The sequence below is a fragment of the Schistocerca gregaria genome, chromosome 5 (genome assembly GCF_023897955.1).
Source record: "Schistocerca gregaria isolate iqSchGreg1 chromosome 5, iqSchGreg1.2, whole genome shotgun sequence".
Lineage (NCBI taxonomy): Eukaryota > Metazoa > Arthropoda > Insecta > Orthoptera > Acrididae > Schistocerca > Schistocerca gregaria.
Window position 1 is genome coordinate 165,594,088 of NC_064924.1, and position 20,185 is coordinate 165,614,272.

The 20,185-nt window shown below is 36.5% G+C and overlaps 1 protein-coding gene across 2 annotated transcripts in view; it reads right to left on the reverse strand.

Annotated features, from left to right (window-relative positions):
- Window positions 1–20,185, reverse strand: part of LOC126273114 (dedicator of cytokinesis protein 9) — a 319,479-nt gene that overhangs the window by 235,518 nt on the left and 63,776 nt on the right. For both annotated transcript variants that reach the window (XM_049976565.1, XM_049976564.1), the window contains one exon: window positions 17,134–17,309. In XM_049976565.1, the coding sequence (XP_049832522.1) occupies window positions 17,134–17,309 (176 nt within the window). The remainder of the gene's footprint in view (window positions 1–17,133; window positions 17,310–20,185) is intronic.

Here is a 20,185-nt window from a genome sequence, read left to right on the forward strand (position 1 = left end):
CTTGTGTGAATGAATGTGTTTGTGTTTCTGTATGTGTCTGACTTTTCATAGCAAAGGCTGTGGCCGAAAGCTAATATGTTGTTGTTGTTGTTGTTGTTGTTGTTGTTGTTGTTGTCTTGAGTCCTGAGACTGGTTTGATGTAGTTCTCCATGCTACTCTATCCTGTCCAAGCTGCTTCATCTCCCAGTACCTACTGCAACCTACATTCTTCTGAATCTGCTTCATCTCTTCGTCTCCCTCTACAATTTTTACCCTCCACACTGCCTTCCAATACTAAATTGGTGATCCCTTGATGCCTCAGAACATGTCCCACCAACCAATCCCTTCTTCTGGTCAAGTTGTGCCACAAACTCTTTTCTCCCCAAACCTATTCAATACTTCCTCATTAGTAATATGATCTACCCATCTAATCTTCAGCATTCTTCTGTAGCACCACATTTTGAAAGCTTCTATTATCTTCTTGTCCAAACAATTTATCATCCATGTTTCAATTCCATACATGGCTACACATCATACAAATACTTTCAGAAATAACTTCCTGACACTTAAATCTATACTCAATGTTAACAAATTTCTCTTATTCAGAAACGCTTTCCTTACCATGGCCAGTCTACATTTTATATCCTCTCTACTTCGACCATCATCAGTTATTTTGCTCCCCAAATAGCAAAACTCCTTTACTACTTTAAATGTCTCATTTCCTAATCTAATTCCATTAGCATCACCCGATTTAATCTGACTACATTAGATTATCCATGTTTTGCTTTTGTTTATGTTCATCTTATATCCTCCTTTCAAGACACTATCCATTCTGTTCAACTGCTCTTCCAAGTCCTTTGCTGTCTCTGAGGTTCGCCAATGACACTGTAATTTTGTCAACATTTTTATTTCTTCTCCATGGATTTTAATACATACTCTGAATTTTTCTTTTGTTTCCTTCACTGCTTGCTCAATATACAGATTGAATAACATCGGGGAGAGACTACAACCCTGTCTCACTCCTTTCCCAACCACTGCCTCCCTTTCATGTCCCTCGACTCTAATAACTGCCATCTGGTTTCTGTACAAATTGTAAATAGCCTTTTGCTCCCTGTATTTTACCCCTGCCACCTTCAGAATTTGAAAGAAAGTATTCCAGTCAACATTGTCAAAAGCTTTCTCTAAGTCTACAAATTCTAGAAACATAGGTTTGCCCTTCCTTAATCTAGCTTCTAAGATAAGTCGTAGAGTCAGTATTGCCTCAAGTGTTTCAACATTTCTACGGAATCCAAACTGATCTTCCCCGAAGTCGGGTTCTACTAGTTTTTCCATTTGTCTGTAACGGATTTGCATTAGTATTTTGCAGCTGTGACTTATTAAACTGATAGTTCAGTAATTTTCACATCTGTCAACACCTGCTTTCTTTGGGATTGGAATTATTATATTCTTCTTGAAGTCTGAGGGTATTTCGCCTGTTTCATACATCTTGCTCACCAGATGGTAGAGTTTTGTCAGGACTGGCTCTCCCAAGGCCATCAGTAGTTCCAATGGAATGTTGTCTACTCCGGGGGCCTTGTTTCGACTCAGGTCTTTCAGTGCTCTGTCAAACTCTTCACGCAGTATCCTATCTCCCATTTCATCTTCATCTACATCCTCTTCCATTTCCATAATATTGTCCTCGAGTACATTGCCCTTGTATAGACCCTCTATATACTCCTTCCACCTTTCTGCTTTCCCTTCTTTGCTTAGAACTGGGTTTCCATCTGAGCTCTTGATGTTCATACAATTGGTTCTCTTATCTGCAAAGGTCTCTTTAATTTTCCTGTAGGCAGTATCTATCTAACCCCTTATGAGATAACCCTCTACATCCTTACATTTGTCCTCTAACCATCCCTGCTTAGCCATTTTGCACTTCCTGTCGATCTTGTTTTTGAGACGTTTGTATTCCTTTTTGCCTGCTTCATTTACTGCATTTTTATATTTTCTCCTTTCATCAATTAAATTCAATATTTCTTCTGTGACCCAAGGATTTCTACTAGCCCTCGTCTTTTTACCTACTTGATCCTCTGCTGCCTTCACTACTTCATCCCTCAAAGCTACCCATTCTTCTTCTACTGTATTTCTTTCCCCCATTCCTGTCAATTGTTCCCTTATGCTCTCCCTGAAACTCTCTACAACCTCTGGTGCTTTCAGTTTATCCAGGTCCCATCTCCTTAAATTCCCACCTTTTTGCAGTTTCTTCAGTTTTAATCTAGAGTTCATAACCAATAGAGTGTGGTCAGAGTCCACATCTGCCCCTAGAAATGTCTTACAATTTAAAATCTGGTTCCTTAATCTGTGTCTTACCATTATATAATCTATCTGATACCTTTTAGTATCTCCAGGGTTCTTCTATCTATACAGCCTTCTTTTATGATTCTTGAACCAAGTGTTAGCTATGATTAAGTTGTGCTCTGTGAAAAATTCTACCAGGTGGCTTCCTCTTTCATTTCTTAGCCCCAATCCGTATTTACCTACTACGTTTCCTTCTCTCCCTTTTCCTACTACCGAATTCCAGTCACCCATGACTATTAAATTTTCATCACCCTTCACTATCTGAATAATTTGTTTTATTTCATCAAATATTTCTTCAATTTCTTCGTCATCTGCAGAGCTAGTTGGCATATGAACTTGTACTACTGTAGAAGGTGTGGGCTTCGTATCTATCTTGGCCACAATTATGCGTTCCCTATGCTGTTTGTAGTAGCTTACCTGCATTCCTATTTTCCTATTCATTATTAAAACTACTCCTGCATTACCCCTACCTGATTTTGTGTTTATAACCCTGTAGTCACCTGACCAGAAGTCTTGTTCCTCCTGCCACCGAACTTCACTAATTCCCACTATATCTAACTTTAACCTATCCATTTCCCTTTTAAATTTTCTAACCTACCTGCCCGATTAAGGGATCTGACATTCCACGCTCCGATCCATAGAACGCCAGTTTTCTTTCTCCTGATAACGACATCCTCCTGAGTAGACCCCGCCCGGAAATCCGAAGGGGGGGGACTATTTTACCTCCAGAATATTTTACCCAAGAGGATGCCATCATCATTTAAATCATACAGTAAAGCTGCATGCCCTTGGGAAAAATTACGGCTGTAGTTTCCCCTTGCTTTCAGCCGTTCGCAGTACCAGCACAGCAATGCCGTTATGGTTATTGTTACAAGGCCAGATCAATTAATAATCCAGACTGTTGCCCTTGCAACTACTGAAAAGGCTGCTGCCCCTCTTCAGGAACCACACGTTTGTCTGGCCTCTCAACAGATACCCCTCCATTGTGGTTGCACCTACGGTACAGCTATCTGTATTGCTGAGGCACGCAAGCCTCCCTGCCAACGGCAAGGTCCATGGTTCATGGGGGGAGAAGCTAATGTGTAAGGGTCTTTAATTGTGCCTGTCTGCAACTTAACGTATCATCTTTATGATAAGGAACAATCTAACTTTTCGTTACACTGATGTAAAAAGTATATTTGGAAATAAAAGGTGATCAGCACTGAAATTAGGAATTAAAAATTAATCCAATTCACAGTAAAAAGAATAACTGCTCTAACTTTCTACTGGCCAAAACTGCAGTAAAGCACTACAATATAGAAATTCATTTTCTTGCTCTAACAACTAAAAAATTAAAAGGTCTTGATGACATAATAATTATCAATAGACACATCACCATCTAATGTTCCAAGAGATAGTGATGAACACATACATTCAACTGAATAGAATTTTTAATAGAATTAGGATTGGCAGCTACGGCACTATGCAACCTTTGTTCTAGCACCACATACAGAACACAAAGCATAAAATGATTCAATAACAAACAAAATCAGAGTACAGATTACTTGAAGTAAAATACATTCCACCGCTATAGTGATATAATGATGTGATGGACACAGTTCTGCACCTCAAGAATGTAAATAAGCGCTGTTCAGGTTTATCAAAATGTGTAAGTCAGGGAATAAAATAGAATGGTATTTAATCTTTTCTTCAGTTCCAAATCAAATCATCATGTTTCATACATCCTAATGACAAGTGCATTTAGGTTCACCTAAAGTAAAGTCATTAAGTCTCCTACACTGAAAATCAATTTTTTTCTAACTTCAATATTCTGTTCTGGAGATCTTGGACAAAAATCACAGGATAAATCCAAAGATCTCATCATTACACGGGCTGCAATTTTTATCGATGGTAGATCTGTGGCAGATAGGCTAGTAAAAGTTGTTACATAAGATGCCAGCTTTGGTTGAGTGAAGTAGACTACACAGTGTGAAGCCTTCTTGTGCAATGTAAATGATCAAGATAATTATTTATGACTGAGATTTACATAATAAGTATCACTTCAAAAATGGTTGAACAGTGTAATTTTTTAGCTTCAATAAGTATACTCTCAGGCATACTTAAGTATCAGATTACAGAATTGGCAATAATTATACGTTTGGTTCTATAATATTAAGAAGTAGGAACACAGACCAGTTGTGTTCTGAGTATGGAAAGCCATTAATTCCTACATGTCTCCGAGAGAAAGGGAGGAGACAAGTGGAGATAGGTACAACATAAATGTAGTAGTGTCAACATCTCTTGGTGGTATGGGATTCATAAGAATTAAGTTCTGGCATTCATATTTTGCATGAGAACTGTCACAGGTGGATTCTTACTGAGCACAAAAGAAGTGCAATTTGCAATACTTCACAGAAAGCCAGAGACAGTCACCTGAGGCACTAAACATGGATCTCATAGTTTTTACATCCAACCTCCTGCAGACTCTATAATTAGTAAGCAGGGTAGACATGGACAAGGACTGCAGATAGGTACTGCTAGGTGGGAGTATGGGTCAGCTGGGGAGCATACTGAGACAGTCTATGCATTTGCAATAAACACTGTGTCCGGGTGGCGTTGTTGTTAATACAACGGCCTAGTAAGCAGGAGATCCCTGGTTCCAGTCCTAGTCTGGCACACATTTTCACTCACTGCCGCTGATTCCGCATAAATTCTTGACGCAGCTGATACCATTAGTTCCCTGTCCTTTCCTTTCCCTCCCATCCAACTTCAATTACAAAATATGAATCACAGCTGTGGATTCTGCATGCTGTCTGTTCTTTCAGACATGTCCAAAAGAACAGATACCATCTGTTCATATAACTGATTTGCCTCAATGGGCAATTAATATACAGCCTGCAATGTGGATGCTCATTTACGTTTTAGCTCCAGCCGGAATCTAAAAGTAGTGACCATGGAGGACACAGATAGGGCTGCAGATATGTGGCTTTTTGTGGGAGGGCACTGAGATAGTCCACACATTTGCTATAAACATTGTCTGGGCAGCTCAGTGGTCAACACAATTGCCTAGTAAGTAGGAGATCCAGGGTTCAAGTCCCAGTCTAGAGCAATTAGTTCCTTTCCTTTCCCCTTCCTCCAATTTCAATTATAAAACAAAAAAATAATTACATAACTTCATTTTTTTGAAGTGATAGTAAAACTTTATGGCTACCTCTCGCAATAGTAGTAGTAACAGTAGCAGTAGTGGTGGTAGTAGCAGTAATAGCAGCACCACCAGCAGTAAGCTATCTGGTAAGTGTTCTGTTTAACCATTGCAAGACATTAATTACCTAGGGCTAGCTGTACAATCTTCAGCTAGCAGTCAGTTAAGCTTTACTCGCAGAGTAGCGCAAGAAACACACTGTACGAACCCGAAATAATGCCTATCCGGAGAATAAACTCAAGATAAATAATCGATGATTTTTGGCCAGTTAGCAAACTTAACCGGGAAATAAGTTGTCAAGTGGCAGAAGTAGTGACAGATGCAGCTGCAGACATCAATGACAAGATTTTGTCTGAACTGTTCACAAGCATGATGAAGAAGAAAAAAGTGAGATGACGCTGATTCCAAATTTATATCCAGATTTCGTTCATCAAAGGAAGCCATACTTTGTCTTTAGCATCTTGTCCGTGAGAAATGGGAGCATATGACAGACAGGTGAGACTATTTCTCTGTTTTCTAAAATAATAGTGTTTTTTTATGCATTTGATTTTAGTACTTTGTGAATTCCGTCATGTTATTTATGTAAATTAGGCACACTAAAATGATGACTTGTACCAAAATAGTATTATTTATCTAGCATGTATTAAACTTTCTGCAGCAGTGCAAAAGAACTGTTTCATTTTATTTAACTGTGCCTTAATAAACTTAACCAAATCGAAGAACCACACCAGTTATAAGCACTATTTGTATTAACAGCTGTTTCAGTTTTAGACGAAAACATTGATTTTTCATGCAGCAAAATGTTTTTAATGAAACAGTTGTATTCTAATTTCTTTCAGCAACATTACTTCAATAGTAGGACATGTTGTTCCACTCTGTTTTCAATTAGGAATTACCCTTTTCGAAAATGCCATAGCAGTGTTGGAAAACTTTCGCCTTTTAGTGAAAATATTCCAATTACAAGCCCATTGACACTTCAGAGCAACATTATTGGATTGAAGAGTTCCTAGATAACAGAACGCAGCATGTCATTCTCAGTGGAGAGAAGTCTTCTGAAGTAAGAGTGATTTCAGGTGTGCCGCAGCAGAGTGTCGTAGGACCGTTGCTATTCACAATACACATAAATGACCTTGTGGATGACATCGGAAGTTCACTGAGGCTTTTTGCGGATGATGCTGTTGTATATCAAGAGGTTTTAACAATGGAAAATTGTACTGAAATGCAGGAGGATCAGCAGCAAATTGACGCATGGTGCAGGGAATGGCAATTGAATCTCAATGTAGACAAGTGTAATGTGCTGCGAATACATAGAAAGAAAGATCCCATATCATTTAGCTACAATATAGCAGTTCAGCAACTGGAAGCAGTTAATTCCATAAATTATCTGGTAGTATGCATTAGGAGTGATTTAAAATGGAATGATCATATAAAGTTGATCGTTGGTAAAGCAGATGCCAGACTGAGATTCAATGGAAGAATCCTAAGGAAATGCAATCCGAAAACAAAGGAAGTAGGTTACAGTACACTTGTTCGCCCACTGCTTGAATACTGCTCAGCAGTGTGGGATCTGTACCAGATAGGGCTGATAGAAGAGATAGAGAAGATCCAACGGAGAGCAGCGCGCTTTGTTACAGGATCATGTAGTAAACGCGAAAGCATTACGGGGATGATAGATAAACTCCAGTGGAAGACTCTGCAGGAGAGACGCTCAGTAGCTCGTTATGAGCTTTTGTTGAAGTTTCGAGAACATACCTTCACCGAGGAGTCCAGCAGTATGTTGCTCCCTCCTACGTATATCTCGCGAAGATACCATGAGGATAAAATCAGAGAGATTAGAACCCACAAAGAGGCAAACCGACAATCCTTCTTTCCACGAACAATATGAGACTAGAATAGAAGCGAGAACCGATAGAGGTACTCAGGGTACCCTCCGCCACACACCGTCAGGTGGCTTGCGGAGTATGGATGTAGATGTAGATGTACATTATCTCCCATCTACTATTATTCACTGAAGCCTGTGGACTATCTGTGCTTACTCACATTAAGTTTAACACAGTAAGATTAACAGGAAACCTAGTATTTAAAAAACCGGTGATGCTTCCTCAGCTACAGAACATAGCTGTTGTTTTTCTTAATTATCAATATTATCCCCATAAGCCCATCCGTATTTATCATAAAATAATGGTTATACATCTATGTTACAGGGGCAGAAAAGGAGTCTAGTTAATGAATCCACACAGTTTTAGCACAGTGGAAGGAATGCCTGGAAAGCTGTGTGTTTATCTTTCCTTAAATATTAAATTATTTTCAGTGTCCTCCTTTATTTCAGATTGTAGCTAGTTGAAGGCAACTAAAACTGAAATATCTTATATTGCACTTCTGTGAAGCAACATTTTTCTGTAATTGATGGCTTAGTATGACTGTTTAATGTAACAAATAGTATACTAATGTCCAGAGTTCACTCAGCCACATCTACAGCAGAAAATATTGTTCACTCTTATCTCCCATTGGGGCAACAACTTTACATCTTTTACTAAATGCTTCTGGGCAAAAAAGTTGTACACCACCTAGAATTATTCCTACAAACATATAAATTATTTGTGCTACGTTTAACACATTAAAATTAACAGGAAAGTCAGTCTTTTTAAAAAGAAGTATATGGCTGTTGTGTTTCTTGGTTATTAGTATTATCCACACAACCTCATCCATATTTGTCATAAAGTAATTGTTATCTGTGTGTCACAAGAACATAGGTACTCGTCTATTCAGCTAACACGTAATCTTTAGTTACTGAATCTACATAGTTGCAACAGTGGAAGGACTTGCTAGAAAGTTATGTTTTTACATTTCTCTTGAATTGTCAAACAAATTGTCTCATGTCATTCTTTTTCTTTTTTTCAGAAATTACTCTGTTCCACCAATAAAGCAGCTACTACTGACACTCAAATATTTTGCCTCTGATGAATTTTTTTCTGTCCACTGAAAACTTCAATGGCACTGGCAAGGGGACAGCCAGGAGGATTATTAAATGGATGTGTAGACACTGGACAATAGGCACAATAGACAGTTTTATTAATTAGGCTATTTCTGTTCTCTGACATAATTAAATGAAAATAAAATAAAGACATTTGCATGGAATAATATACTTTTATTCTGAAATCATTTGTTTAATCTGTACTTTCTGATCCTAAATTTTAACTTATGCTCCTTTCTAATCAATACAGTTCTTCCTCCCTTCTCTGGTTCTTGTCATGCTACTTTTGAAGCAGCACCATATGCAACTCTGCTAATTCTTTCACATTTGAGAACATGTATTTTTATTCTGAAAACAAAACTTACAGTTTTAAGCTGAGATGACTGTAGAAAAGCAAGAATACAGTAAAGGTGTCATGTCTACCGTTACTTCCTCTTCCCTCCCACATTACATACAGCTGCCAAAGATGATTGCAAAGGTTAGGTTTAAGTAGTTCTAAATCGAGGGGACTGATGACCTAAGATGTTAAGTTCCATAGTGCTGAGAGCCATTTCAACCATTCAATTATAATAAGGATTACAGTTGTTTATTATAAATGTTGTCATCTTATTCTCCATTTATATGCTCAATATAATTATTAATAATCACTCGTAGAAACAAGATTTATATATTCCCAATAACTGCAAAAGTGGATGCACGATGTTCAAAAATTCACAAAGGTACTTTCAGTAGAAACCCCTTGTTGCTGTAATGAATTAGTCATTCTAACACATAAATACAACAGGAAACTAGCCAGTAACACCCATCAGGATTGTCAGTCAAATCAATCTCAGTGATGTCTGTATTGTCACACTTGGAGATTCTTAAAAGACCAACTATTTCACGAAGCAGATCGCATTTCAAATTGCTTTTATACTATGTCCCTACTTGGACTCTGACGTCCTTCCCTTGATAACTTTATCATGTCATAAATTTCATTATATACAACATTTCATGTATGGGACACTACAGATCTGTAGCCTCTGCTGCCCTTCATAGACATAATATTTACATGCTTGTTTCTTGGGGGGGGAGGGGGGGGGGGGAATATCGTACTTCTGTTGTAGCAGCTCTGTGATCTGTGTGAAGTTGTTTCTGAATGGAAACTGTTGCATTCTTTCTCATACTTTATTCGGAAATCCAGAAGGATCTCTTACTAGTCAACCAACAAATACCTGACTCTTTAACTAATTTTACAACATATTGTTATATTGCTATACATGCAAGTACCCTACAAACTTCATTAAATGTTTCACACTAATGTTTTCAATTAATGAAACCGTGGAAGATTTCATGTTTTCTACAACACTCTTGAACTCGTCTACAGTATCTACCAGCCTCAAAATATCCTCAAACAAATTTAATTTTGCGATCTGGAGAATGCTTATCATTCGCATTACACATGCTATTTCTGCAGATGATGACTAAACTAAATACGAAATGACGTACGCGAAAATATCCAGTGCCCTCTTGAGTTGTTGCCAACATAACAGGACAGGAATGCTATTCCGGGGAATAATTAACCCATGAATAAAATGGTCTCATACAACGTGTGCTACAATTTAACCCATGGTTAGCCTCTTCCTCAGTTATCTATCCCTGGATTTAACCCAAGATTGTACAACTGGCCCCCATTGAGATAGATATGATTTTTATTTATGGCCACGCAAAAGGCAATCGACATTAGGCCAAATGGCTGTATAAAAATGCATTTTCAGACAGAAGACAATTCAGGCCTTAAGGAATTGTCAATTATATTTTGGATGGAAGCGTGAGGGTTAAAACTGTGGAGAGATAACAATGCCTGAATACAGTAAGCAGGTTCAAATGGATGTAAACTGCAATGGTTATTCAGAGATGTAGAGGCTTGCACAGGATAAACTATCATGCAGAGCTGCATCAAACCAATCTTTGGACTGAAAAACAAACAACATGATTTATGCAGTCAAACAACTTGGAAAGCAAATAAGAAACATCAACTGGATTTAGTTTATTACTTAAAGTTTGTAATAGTTGGTGAGTGAACATACAAACAGCTGTCTCAGTCGAGCAACCCTTCTGGAATTTTAACTGTGATGTTCTAAGTAAATTGTTTTTGCTTAGATGTGAAATTACTCTGGAATACATTACTTTTTCACATATTTTGCAAAAACACATCTGTAAGGGGATTGGTAATAATTATTTAAGCCTTTCTTGACATCATTCTTATATGCAGGTTTATCAATGAGATATTTTAATATGGAAAAATTTCCTATGATAGTGATGCATTACATTTATCACTAAGGACATTACCTATTAAGTTAGGACAACTTTTCAAAATCCTGTTTGAAATTCCATCAACACCATATCACCTAACGTTTTCAGAACTTTTATAAGTCTATTAACTTCAGTGAAGATAGATAGTGCTACTTCTAGTTGGTTAATGTTTAGTCGACTGATATTTTTAAAATGTATTCTTGCTTCTTCAACTCAGCCATTTAATCCTATTTTTTGCTGCTACATTTAGAAAGAGGTTGTTGAAAATACTCCAACTTGTGAATTATCAGTCACGTTATTGTTATTTAGTTTAATTGTGAAGGTACCTTGTGTGCTGACTGGTTGTACTGTCTCCTGTTTCACAATATTCCATATAGTTTTAATCTTATTATATGCATTATTAATTTTTGTAAGAATGTGGATATTTCTGTACATTTTTAAGATTTTTTAAAAAATATTAGAGTACTTTTTGTAGAATTCAAGTTGTGTCAAATCTTGAGTTGTTCTGGCCTTTGTATGAATTTCACTTTTGCTCTCTCTCTTGTAGTTTTAATCTCTTTAGTTTCCCAGTCTTACTTTTGTTCTTTTCTTTTTTTCAACGGACTTCCTGAATAACATTTTAGGAAAGCTAGTTTCAAAATTGTCACAAATGTACGATGGAATATATTGAATTTCAAATTAACATCTCTTTCTATATATCACACATTCCATAGTACCTCTTTCAGCTAATTCTTAAAATACTGTATCCAGGTCTCATCCATAAGCCTTGCAGTTTTGTACAAACATACTCAGAGCTGTAAAGTGCCACATTGTTTATTTCCATTAATTGTGCATCATGATCAGATAGACCATTAACAACTGGGTACACATTGTTTTTAGCCTGTGCACTGTCTATGAAAATGTCGGAAAATTCACTAGTAAAATTAGACTGAAACCACTAAACGATGAGTCCAGTTCTTTTTCCCTTCCACAAACTTTTAAGAAATCTACATTGTACTCTCCACAAATTAATAACTGTTTCTTCTTGTCTGACACATAGTTCAAGCATGCATCTAGACTCTTCAAAAAATGCTGAAGGGGAGGGGATCTGTAGACTGTTACAATTACAGGGGAAGTATTTTGCAGAAACAACTCACAACCACATGCTTTAGGTTCTGTTCCAAACAAAAATTGCTTGTTTCAATATATTTCACTTATGTCCAACTTCACACGAGTTACAACTCCTCTTTTTTGCATTCTAACACTACACGAAAATGATTCCAATCTATCATCCCTGATATTTAGCTTCTCTATCCCTATGGTTATATGACATTCAGAGAAATAAACAATGTCTATCACTTCAGAATTTTATACATTTTCTACACACAAGCAGATCATCTACCTAAATTTTCAGCCCACTTATTTCTGATGAAACAACTACAGTGAACCCCCATTTTTTAAAATTTTCGTGACATCCATAGTTAAGAACCACAAAACTGAGGAAAATGCAGAGTTGAATAAAACATTAAAACACCCAAAGTAAGAGTCAACACATATGCAATGAGCATATATGATTAAAAATTGTAATCCTCAGCAATACATTGTATAACACCTGTACAAGCAAAGGAAATTAAATGTACAATACAATATTTAAATAATAATTTGTAGAAATGAATTTCATCAGTTTTTAAAACATCACAGATGTGTAAAAGCAAGTGAAAATGTGTCAAATAATTGAAATTGGTATCTGAGTACAAGGTAATCAAGCTACTTTCTGACATGTTATGACCACAAATTATCCTTTGAAATATGCTATGTGTAATTGAGACATCATTCCTTTGTGCTAACACAAAAAAAAGCAAATGGTGAATTAAATTGAGACCTGTGAGGTCCGGTGTCAGGCGTCAGAATCTGACATGTGGTGGTGTGTGTTTTCCTTCTGTAGCCAATGCTGTTTAATTGGGTTGAGTAGACTTACAAGTCATGTACACACTACTAAGCTTGAAATATGTTTACGGCCACTTGATGTGGACACCTTCTGGAAACGTCTTTTGAATATCAGAAACATCTACCCACAGCAGTGTCAATACTGATCAAAGAAAACAATATTTCGGGTCAGCTACCGTGTGTCACCGTTGCACAGCACACATTATGTTTGCATGTCACATTGTGTGGTCTGTTGTATAGTCATTAGGTGTTCTGTTTTCTCTCACTTATTAAGTTTTTCTGGGGGAAAAAATCCAGTGGACAAGACAGCAGACTGTTAAGTTGTTATCCTTGTACCAGGCTGATGGATGCTTGTGGAATATATGAATTAAGAAGTACAAGAACAGCAATAAAACAAGTTTTCTGCAGGAAACTGCTGCTACATTTAGTAGAATACTATGAAAGACTGCGTAGAAAGAAAACAAAGTCGTCCATCGTAGCTTGCTTCAAAATGTGAAATAAATCCTAAAGGCTCTGGAATGACCCTCCTATTGACAAAAATCTAAGACTAACAGCACGTCTCATTGTAATTGGTTTCCTGAAATTTCAATATTTTTTTAGGGAACGGTGATACCATATTTGCCAGAAACTCAAAAATGTTATATGATACCCAAGTGAAATTACAGCAACGAGAGCTGTCTTCCATACTCAGTTCCCATGTACATCAAGATTTTTGAAACACTTGTTCTTTAGTATGTTTTCGCTCACCAAAGAAGACTGTATCCAAACCAAAAAAATCAATTTCTTACAACAACTAACCTGATTTTATCAAACATTACCAACTACTATACAAACTCTCCATCTAAATAATTTTATAGTTTTAAAACCAACTACGAAATTCTTTGATAAACATAACCTTAGTCCACAAAACTACTTAACACTGAGAGATGCTTATAGCCTTCACATCATAAGTCAAGATAGATAAATTAAAAAACGAATGAACGACCGACATCTTTCATTTTGATTGCATGACCCTTTGAGTATTAGTAATGCAGCAGCAAATATTACAGTTTTCTCATCTCTAGGCATGACATGGCAGACAATCTGAAAACAATGCAACAAATAGCGTTGCAGATGATAAAAATACACAGAGAAATGTTTGCTGCCAGTGTGGACAGAAACAGAGACAAGAAACAAAACCACAAACAGATGTGAAACACTGTACGAAATAACATTTGCAACAGACACGTTTCCAGTGGCAGTGTGGATGCTGCTTCACATTACTTTTTGCTGTTATGATATCACTAGTGGGCTTTCGATTACTGACTTTTGTGAGCACTTAGCAACAATCCATGTGTGATCTTTGATTATTCATTTGCCTCATACTGTGTGACATATGAGTGCAGTATGCCATTTGAAAGAAACGCTGCATTGAAAGTACCATATCAAAAATACATCACACTTATCATTAATTGTCAATTAATAAAGCATCAATGATTACAGGTTACAGGTTCACAACTCACTAGATGCCAATATTTTTTCATCTTCTCACTGTTATCACATTCATTATGATAATAATACAATATGTTCGGCAATATTTGATGTTGTACACATTTCTGTCTGGTTAAAGAATTAAGGATGAAATAGATACTGCCAGTTTATTTTCAAATATGTGGTGATTTCGGAGTGTGCAGTTACACAAAAAACCTAAGAGGACTACGTTCATTCATGTGAGTGAAACAACCAGCAATAAAATTCGTATTGTTCCTTGTCACAAGTACTTCATTGTTTATTTCTTAATATGTGCTGATTTCTGAGTGTGACATTAGACAGGAACATAAGAGGACACCTTAAACTGCAGCAAGTGAAATGATGAGCAATAAATTTCATATTTTTCCTTGTCTCAAATATTTCGCATGATGTGCAATCACAAATATAATCCCCAAAGAATTCTTGCTACGACTGAGATTCTCCTGTTACTAACACGTCCATTAACATAAAACTGACACTACAGCGATCGACAAATCGATAGCCTCATTCCTGATCGCCTTCACAGTGCCACCACGTCATGATTATGTCAGTTCCCGCGAAAAGTAGTGTGAAGCGTATTCGACCAATTATCATTGTGCAGTGACGCTAAACATTGCAAGTTGTTTTGGCAATGCCAATTGTAGATTATGCCAGCATTTCCTCTCTCACATCTCCCCTCTACACAATGGCCAGAAATATTCCCTTAACTCCATCACTTATAACTTGTTCAGTTACATCAAATGCAAATAGGAAGAAAACGGGCCAAGTCCAGTGAGACATCAAATAAGAACATAGAATTGAGAAAACTTTACTAGAAAGAAACTTAAAAACAAGGAATTTTTAGCATTGATATTACGGGTTTTTCACAGGGGCTACGAATTTATTATATAGAATCGGGAAAAATGTAAATCGAAGTTTCACTGTAACTTTTATTTTTCTGGAAACTGCTGCATATATTATGGTCCCAGTTTGCCCTTTTCTGTCTATAACCTATAAAATGTGACACTCTGACTCAAGTAGTCGCAGACATTCTGCCTTTTGGGCTTTTTGGCCCCTTTACCCTTTCCATAAAATGCTTCACTAATCAGTCCTTCCCCTTCTATCCAGGTGCAGACCATAATTTGTATAACCCCATCTCCCAACTGTAGCAACATGTACAACACAGATATAAGACTTGGTTCAAAGCAATCCATTCAGCTCTTTGTTTTCTCAGCCAACAGCTGTGTTAACTCAGGGCTGATCATGGCACTGCAAAATCTCCACAAACCCATACAAGTGTGAGCTGTTGCTGCTCCTATTTTCTCCAGATCATCTTTAAGACTATTTTATAAGTAGCCAGCTAGACTGTTTCCCACTCCTCCCACTATAAGTACCTGAGCTTTGTCATCCAAATTTCTGCACAAAACCCCTGTGTTCTGTGTCACCTGGCTAAGGTTAGTGCCAGGTTTCACAATGTTTGTGACCTCATATTCTACACTTATCTTTTCCCATAGCGTCTGGCCTACATCTTTCCTTGACTGCCAACTCACAATATGACTTTTTCCTTTCTACTTGGCTTTTCTATGGACCTATTTTGTTCAAAGACTGGTTGAGGCTCTTCTCTATTTCAAGTAACAGGTCAAACTGATAACAGGAATATGAAATGTGATAGCCAATGTTTACTCCTTCTATATATTACTTGTTACCTTTTCCCAGGGCCCACTGTCGCTTTCCCCGAGAATGCAAACACCCCAAAATATTCACTGAATGTAAGTTTTAGATCGCAGAATACACAAAACAAATGAAACTAAAAAAGCATGACTTTTTAACTACAATATTAAAGGTGAAAATTATTAAAAGCACTGTAAAATCAAATGATGGAAATGCCAGGTAGGAATATCAACACTGTAGGAAAGACAGATAGCTACTTACCATAAGGAGCACACATTAATTTGCAGCCAGGCACAGTTAAAAGCTTTCAGTCGAGATGCTTGAGTTGGCGATTGTAGGTGCACGAGGTGTGCTTGCTAGTTTGTATGAATGGCGTGCGTGTTTCTCATTTGTTGATGAATGCTGCAGCCAAAAGCTTTATGTAAGTGTCTTTTAATTGTGCCTGTCAACTTAATGTGTGCTCCTTATGGTAAGTGGTAAGTACCAATCTGTCTTTTCCTACTTTGTTGAAAAGCATTGTAAGGTATCCAAAACATAGCATTCCACACTGTTGGTGGTGTCAGAGTGCTTAGAGTATGCAAACCAACAACCACAACTGCCTACTGCCAAGGTGTGAGGAGTCCAACCCCAAGATTTTATACGTATTTTTTATATGCATACTTAATGATTGTATTTGTAGCACAATACATGAACATCATACGGTATTATTTTTCACTTTCTAAGTAAGTTACAGATGAAAATGGATTGGAGTGGTGTCACATTCCTTAGATGTACTTCAAATAAGTTAGCTCCATCTATGTAAGATATAGATGAAAATGGAATCAAGTGGAATCACATTCCTTAGGTCTACTTCAAATAAGTTAGCTGGCAATTGCTAAGGGTATTTGTAAGCAATGAAAAAAAGCCAGATAGGGTAATTGTATACAAGCAACATAACTTACACAGTATTTTTGTGTTTTTTACATGGTTATAGATCCCAGAGGATATCCTCATACGGGATTTGCAGAAAATGGGTTACTTGTCTATATTAGCACGAATGTCATGTCTTAGACAGATCCCATAAACAATAAACAAAATGGTGAGAATAATGGCTGTTAATTTTATTAAAGCCTCAGACTCCTAGAAATAAAGACATATTATGTTATTAGTACATGTTAAAACGTTCACCGAAAAAGCATGTACCAGTAACACTTGTGAGCTAAAGGTTTTTGTTAAACAATTTCAAGCTTATGAGTAGTTATCAAATGGTCTCTCGTAAATACAAAGAAAATTTAAATAGCCTCACCAATATGTGTGGATAAATACTAAATAATCGACGCCTATTTTCTTTTCTAGCCAATGATATGGATACATCAGTTTCACGAGAATATTTTATCAGTTGAGGGTTCATACTCTGCTCCAGCCCTTTTAGTGTACCATACATTTGAACTGGTTGTGGAGAAGGAGGCTGAGCATTATTTGCTGCAACAAAATAAACATTTACTGATTTAAGTTTCTTTCTACAATAACAGTACAATTTTTCTGTAATAGCGGTGATACATGATAAGGCTTCTTAAATATGACAAACCACAGTATATGGCACACATCAACAGGTAAGAAACATACTTCATGTCAAAGAACTTTACCAGAAAATGGTGCAACAATGTGTAAAACTAGCCACTTCATGAAATACTGTAAACTTATTTAATGGACCATATGTGCATGATTGAGTAGTGGGTGACAAAAAGAGGATGTAAGTGGTATGCATGAAAATATATTATGTCATGTAGTGTTTTATTAGTTTACAGACTCACTTGCTGGCTTCCATAAAAACACTATTTATGTTGGATAAAATAAAGTTAAAAATTTTCCCCAGTACCTTAAGATATAACTCAAGACAGAAAAACACCACAATCATGAACACAAGGATGAATATATCCATCACGATATAGATGTGAGAGAATTTCAAAGTCTGGGTATAAATGATAATTAACTGGGTATAAATGATAATTAAATGATAATTAAGTATGGATGACAGATGAAGATAGCAGGCAAATAAAAGACTACAAGATATGAGGGAAGATGGAACTAAAGAAAGTTTAGATATGTGGCAAAGGCGCAACCATGCAAGAGCCAAAGCATTGAGAACGTTTTCTAAATAATTTGAAGAAATATGAACAGAGAGGGAAGCTAACTAACATTGGTAAGTACCTTCCACAATCCTAAATGGGCTCAGTCACATAATAAAAATAAAACAGAATAGACATACAGTATAAGAATTTACTTCATTTTACAAGTCTTAATAATGGGTGAGAAAAGAGGCAGGCACTAGCCATGGTCTATTAGTGGGAACCAGCCTCGGATTCTTCTGAAATAACTTGGGATAACCACTGAAGCAAAAATCACGGTAGCTGGATCAGGTGTACAAGCCAGAAGCCCCCTACAGTTAATCCAAAAAATTACCAATTTACTATTTCAGAGGCTCGTATTTTTTATATCAAGTGTCACGATGTATTTCAATGGTCATGCCATCTTCATCAAGTGGATTATGATGTTTTTAAATTGAAAAAACTACTTGTGGCATACACATATTCCATCTACGTGGCAAACAGTATTATGGAAGGAAGGTTATGTTTCATCTTGTACTGGTGAAGTGATAATCTGCATTATTGAAAAGGGTTGTAGACATTTCTATCTGTATGTAGAAGCTGTATTACTGTGTATACGGAATAATACTTCTTGCTGTATGCATCTATAGTGCACCACATGTGTTGTCTCTACAAATTTCAAACTCTAATTTTTGCAAGTGTTACACTGAAAAATAAAAACTATAACAAAGGCTTTGAGCATTGACGAGAGATACATCAAAAACAGTGAGACATATTACTAATTCTTAGTTCTAAGTAACAATACAATAGCATGGAATTAATGATTTAATCATTTCTGTTTTATAACAAAAATGAAACTGTGATTAAAATCAGTGACATGGATTTTCAGATTTTGACAGGTTTATATTACTGAATCATATACCTCAAAATAATTAAAAGCATTATTCCTTTGCAAATTACAAGTAGAAGGGTACTACATAAACACTGTTTACCGTTTGCAGATATATTTGAGAAAACTATAAACAGGTTGGTTGAGATGGATTGAATTTTTTCCTTTAGCCATATTAGTCCAATCTTCTTGCTGTGTACAAATATATCAAGCCCTTTATACAGGCTCATCTTATGGTCTTATTTAATTTATGCAGTATTTGCAAGTTACTGTTTATGTTTTCATATTTGTGTCCTGTGTATTTGATGTGTCCTTTTAACTGGTCATTAAAGTTATGTCCAGTTGTCCTTTATATGGAACAAGACATTTAATATGAACACCAATATATATAATATGATCTCAGCATTGCTCTCAATACTGTGGGGTAAGCTGTAGCATAACTTATTGTTAGTGGAAAAGCTGTTGCAATACTGTAATAGTTAAAGAAGTAGGCGATTTCTCAAAAAATGTTTCATAAATACAGGATACCTACAGTGGGCATTTTATTTGGTTTATTATTATTTTTCTATTTTCTTCACCTTTCTTTCGCACTTCATCGGATAAATTGTCTATAAGTGAAGGGAGTTAGCCATCATCTGCAGCTATTTGTGCAATAGTTCCCATTTCTCTGTGTTGTTTTTCATCACTTAGTGACTTAGTGGAGTTTTTGTTTCCTTTGTGTATCACTGATCTATATGCTGCTACCATATGAGAATTGGGTTGGTATGAAGAGTGAAGTGTACTATGAAAACGTACAGCAAGTGTGTCTTCCAGTTATGAAGTAAATATGGCTTTTACATATAGTCAGAAATGTTTATACAACCTTCCAATTCTGTAAACTGGCATTACTGTTTCTTCATGACTGCAAGACAATATGTAACCTTCTTTCTAAATCGCTGTCTGCCAAACAGATAAGACACGTGCATGTCACAAGTAAATTCCATGACCTATAATAATTAATTTCATGTGGCTCAATGGCCTGGTGCAAGTATTTCTATTGGATGCCACTACGACTACTTGAGTGTCCCTAACCCACACCAGTTATCCAACCAGGGAAACCAGTCATCCAGTTTAACATGGAATCTGAACCACATGCTGTTTCTGCTGTAAAAAGTCTTAATCCACATGAAGATAATGGCATGACTATTGATAAGTGCAGTGGTGTCTAATACTGAATTAAAATAAAAGTGACTGAAAAAGTACACTTATAATTTTTTTGTGCAAGCCAGAATCCTCCTTACATAAGCAGCTTCTGTGTGTTCCAATACATTACAACTGTAACACAAACAAATAAGCCTTAAGTAACAGCAACAATTTAGCCT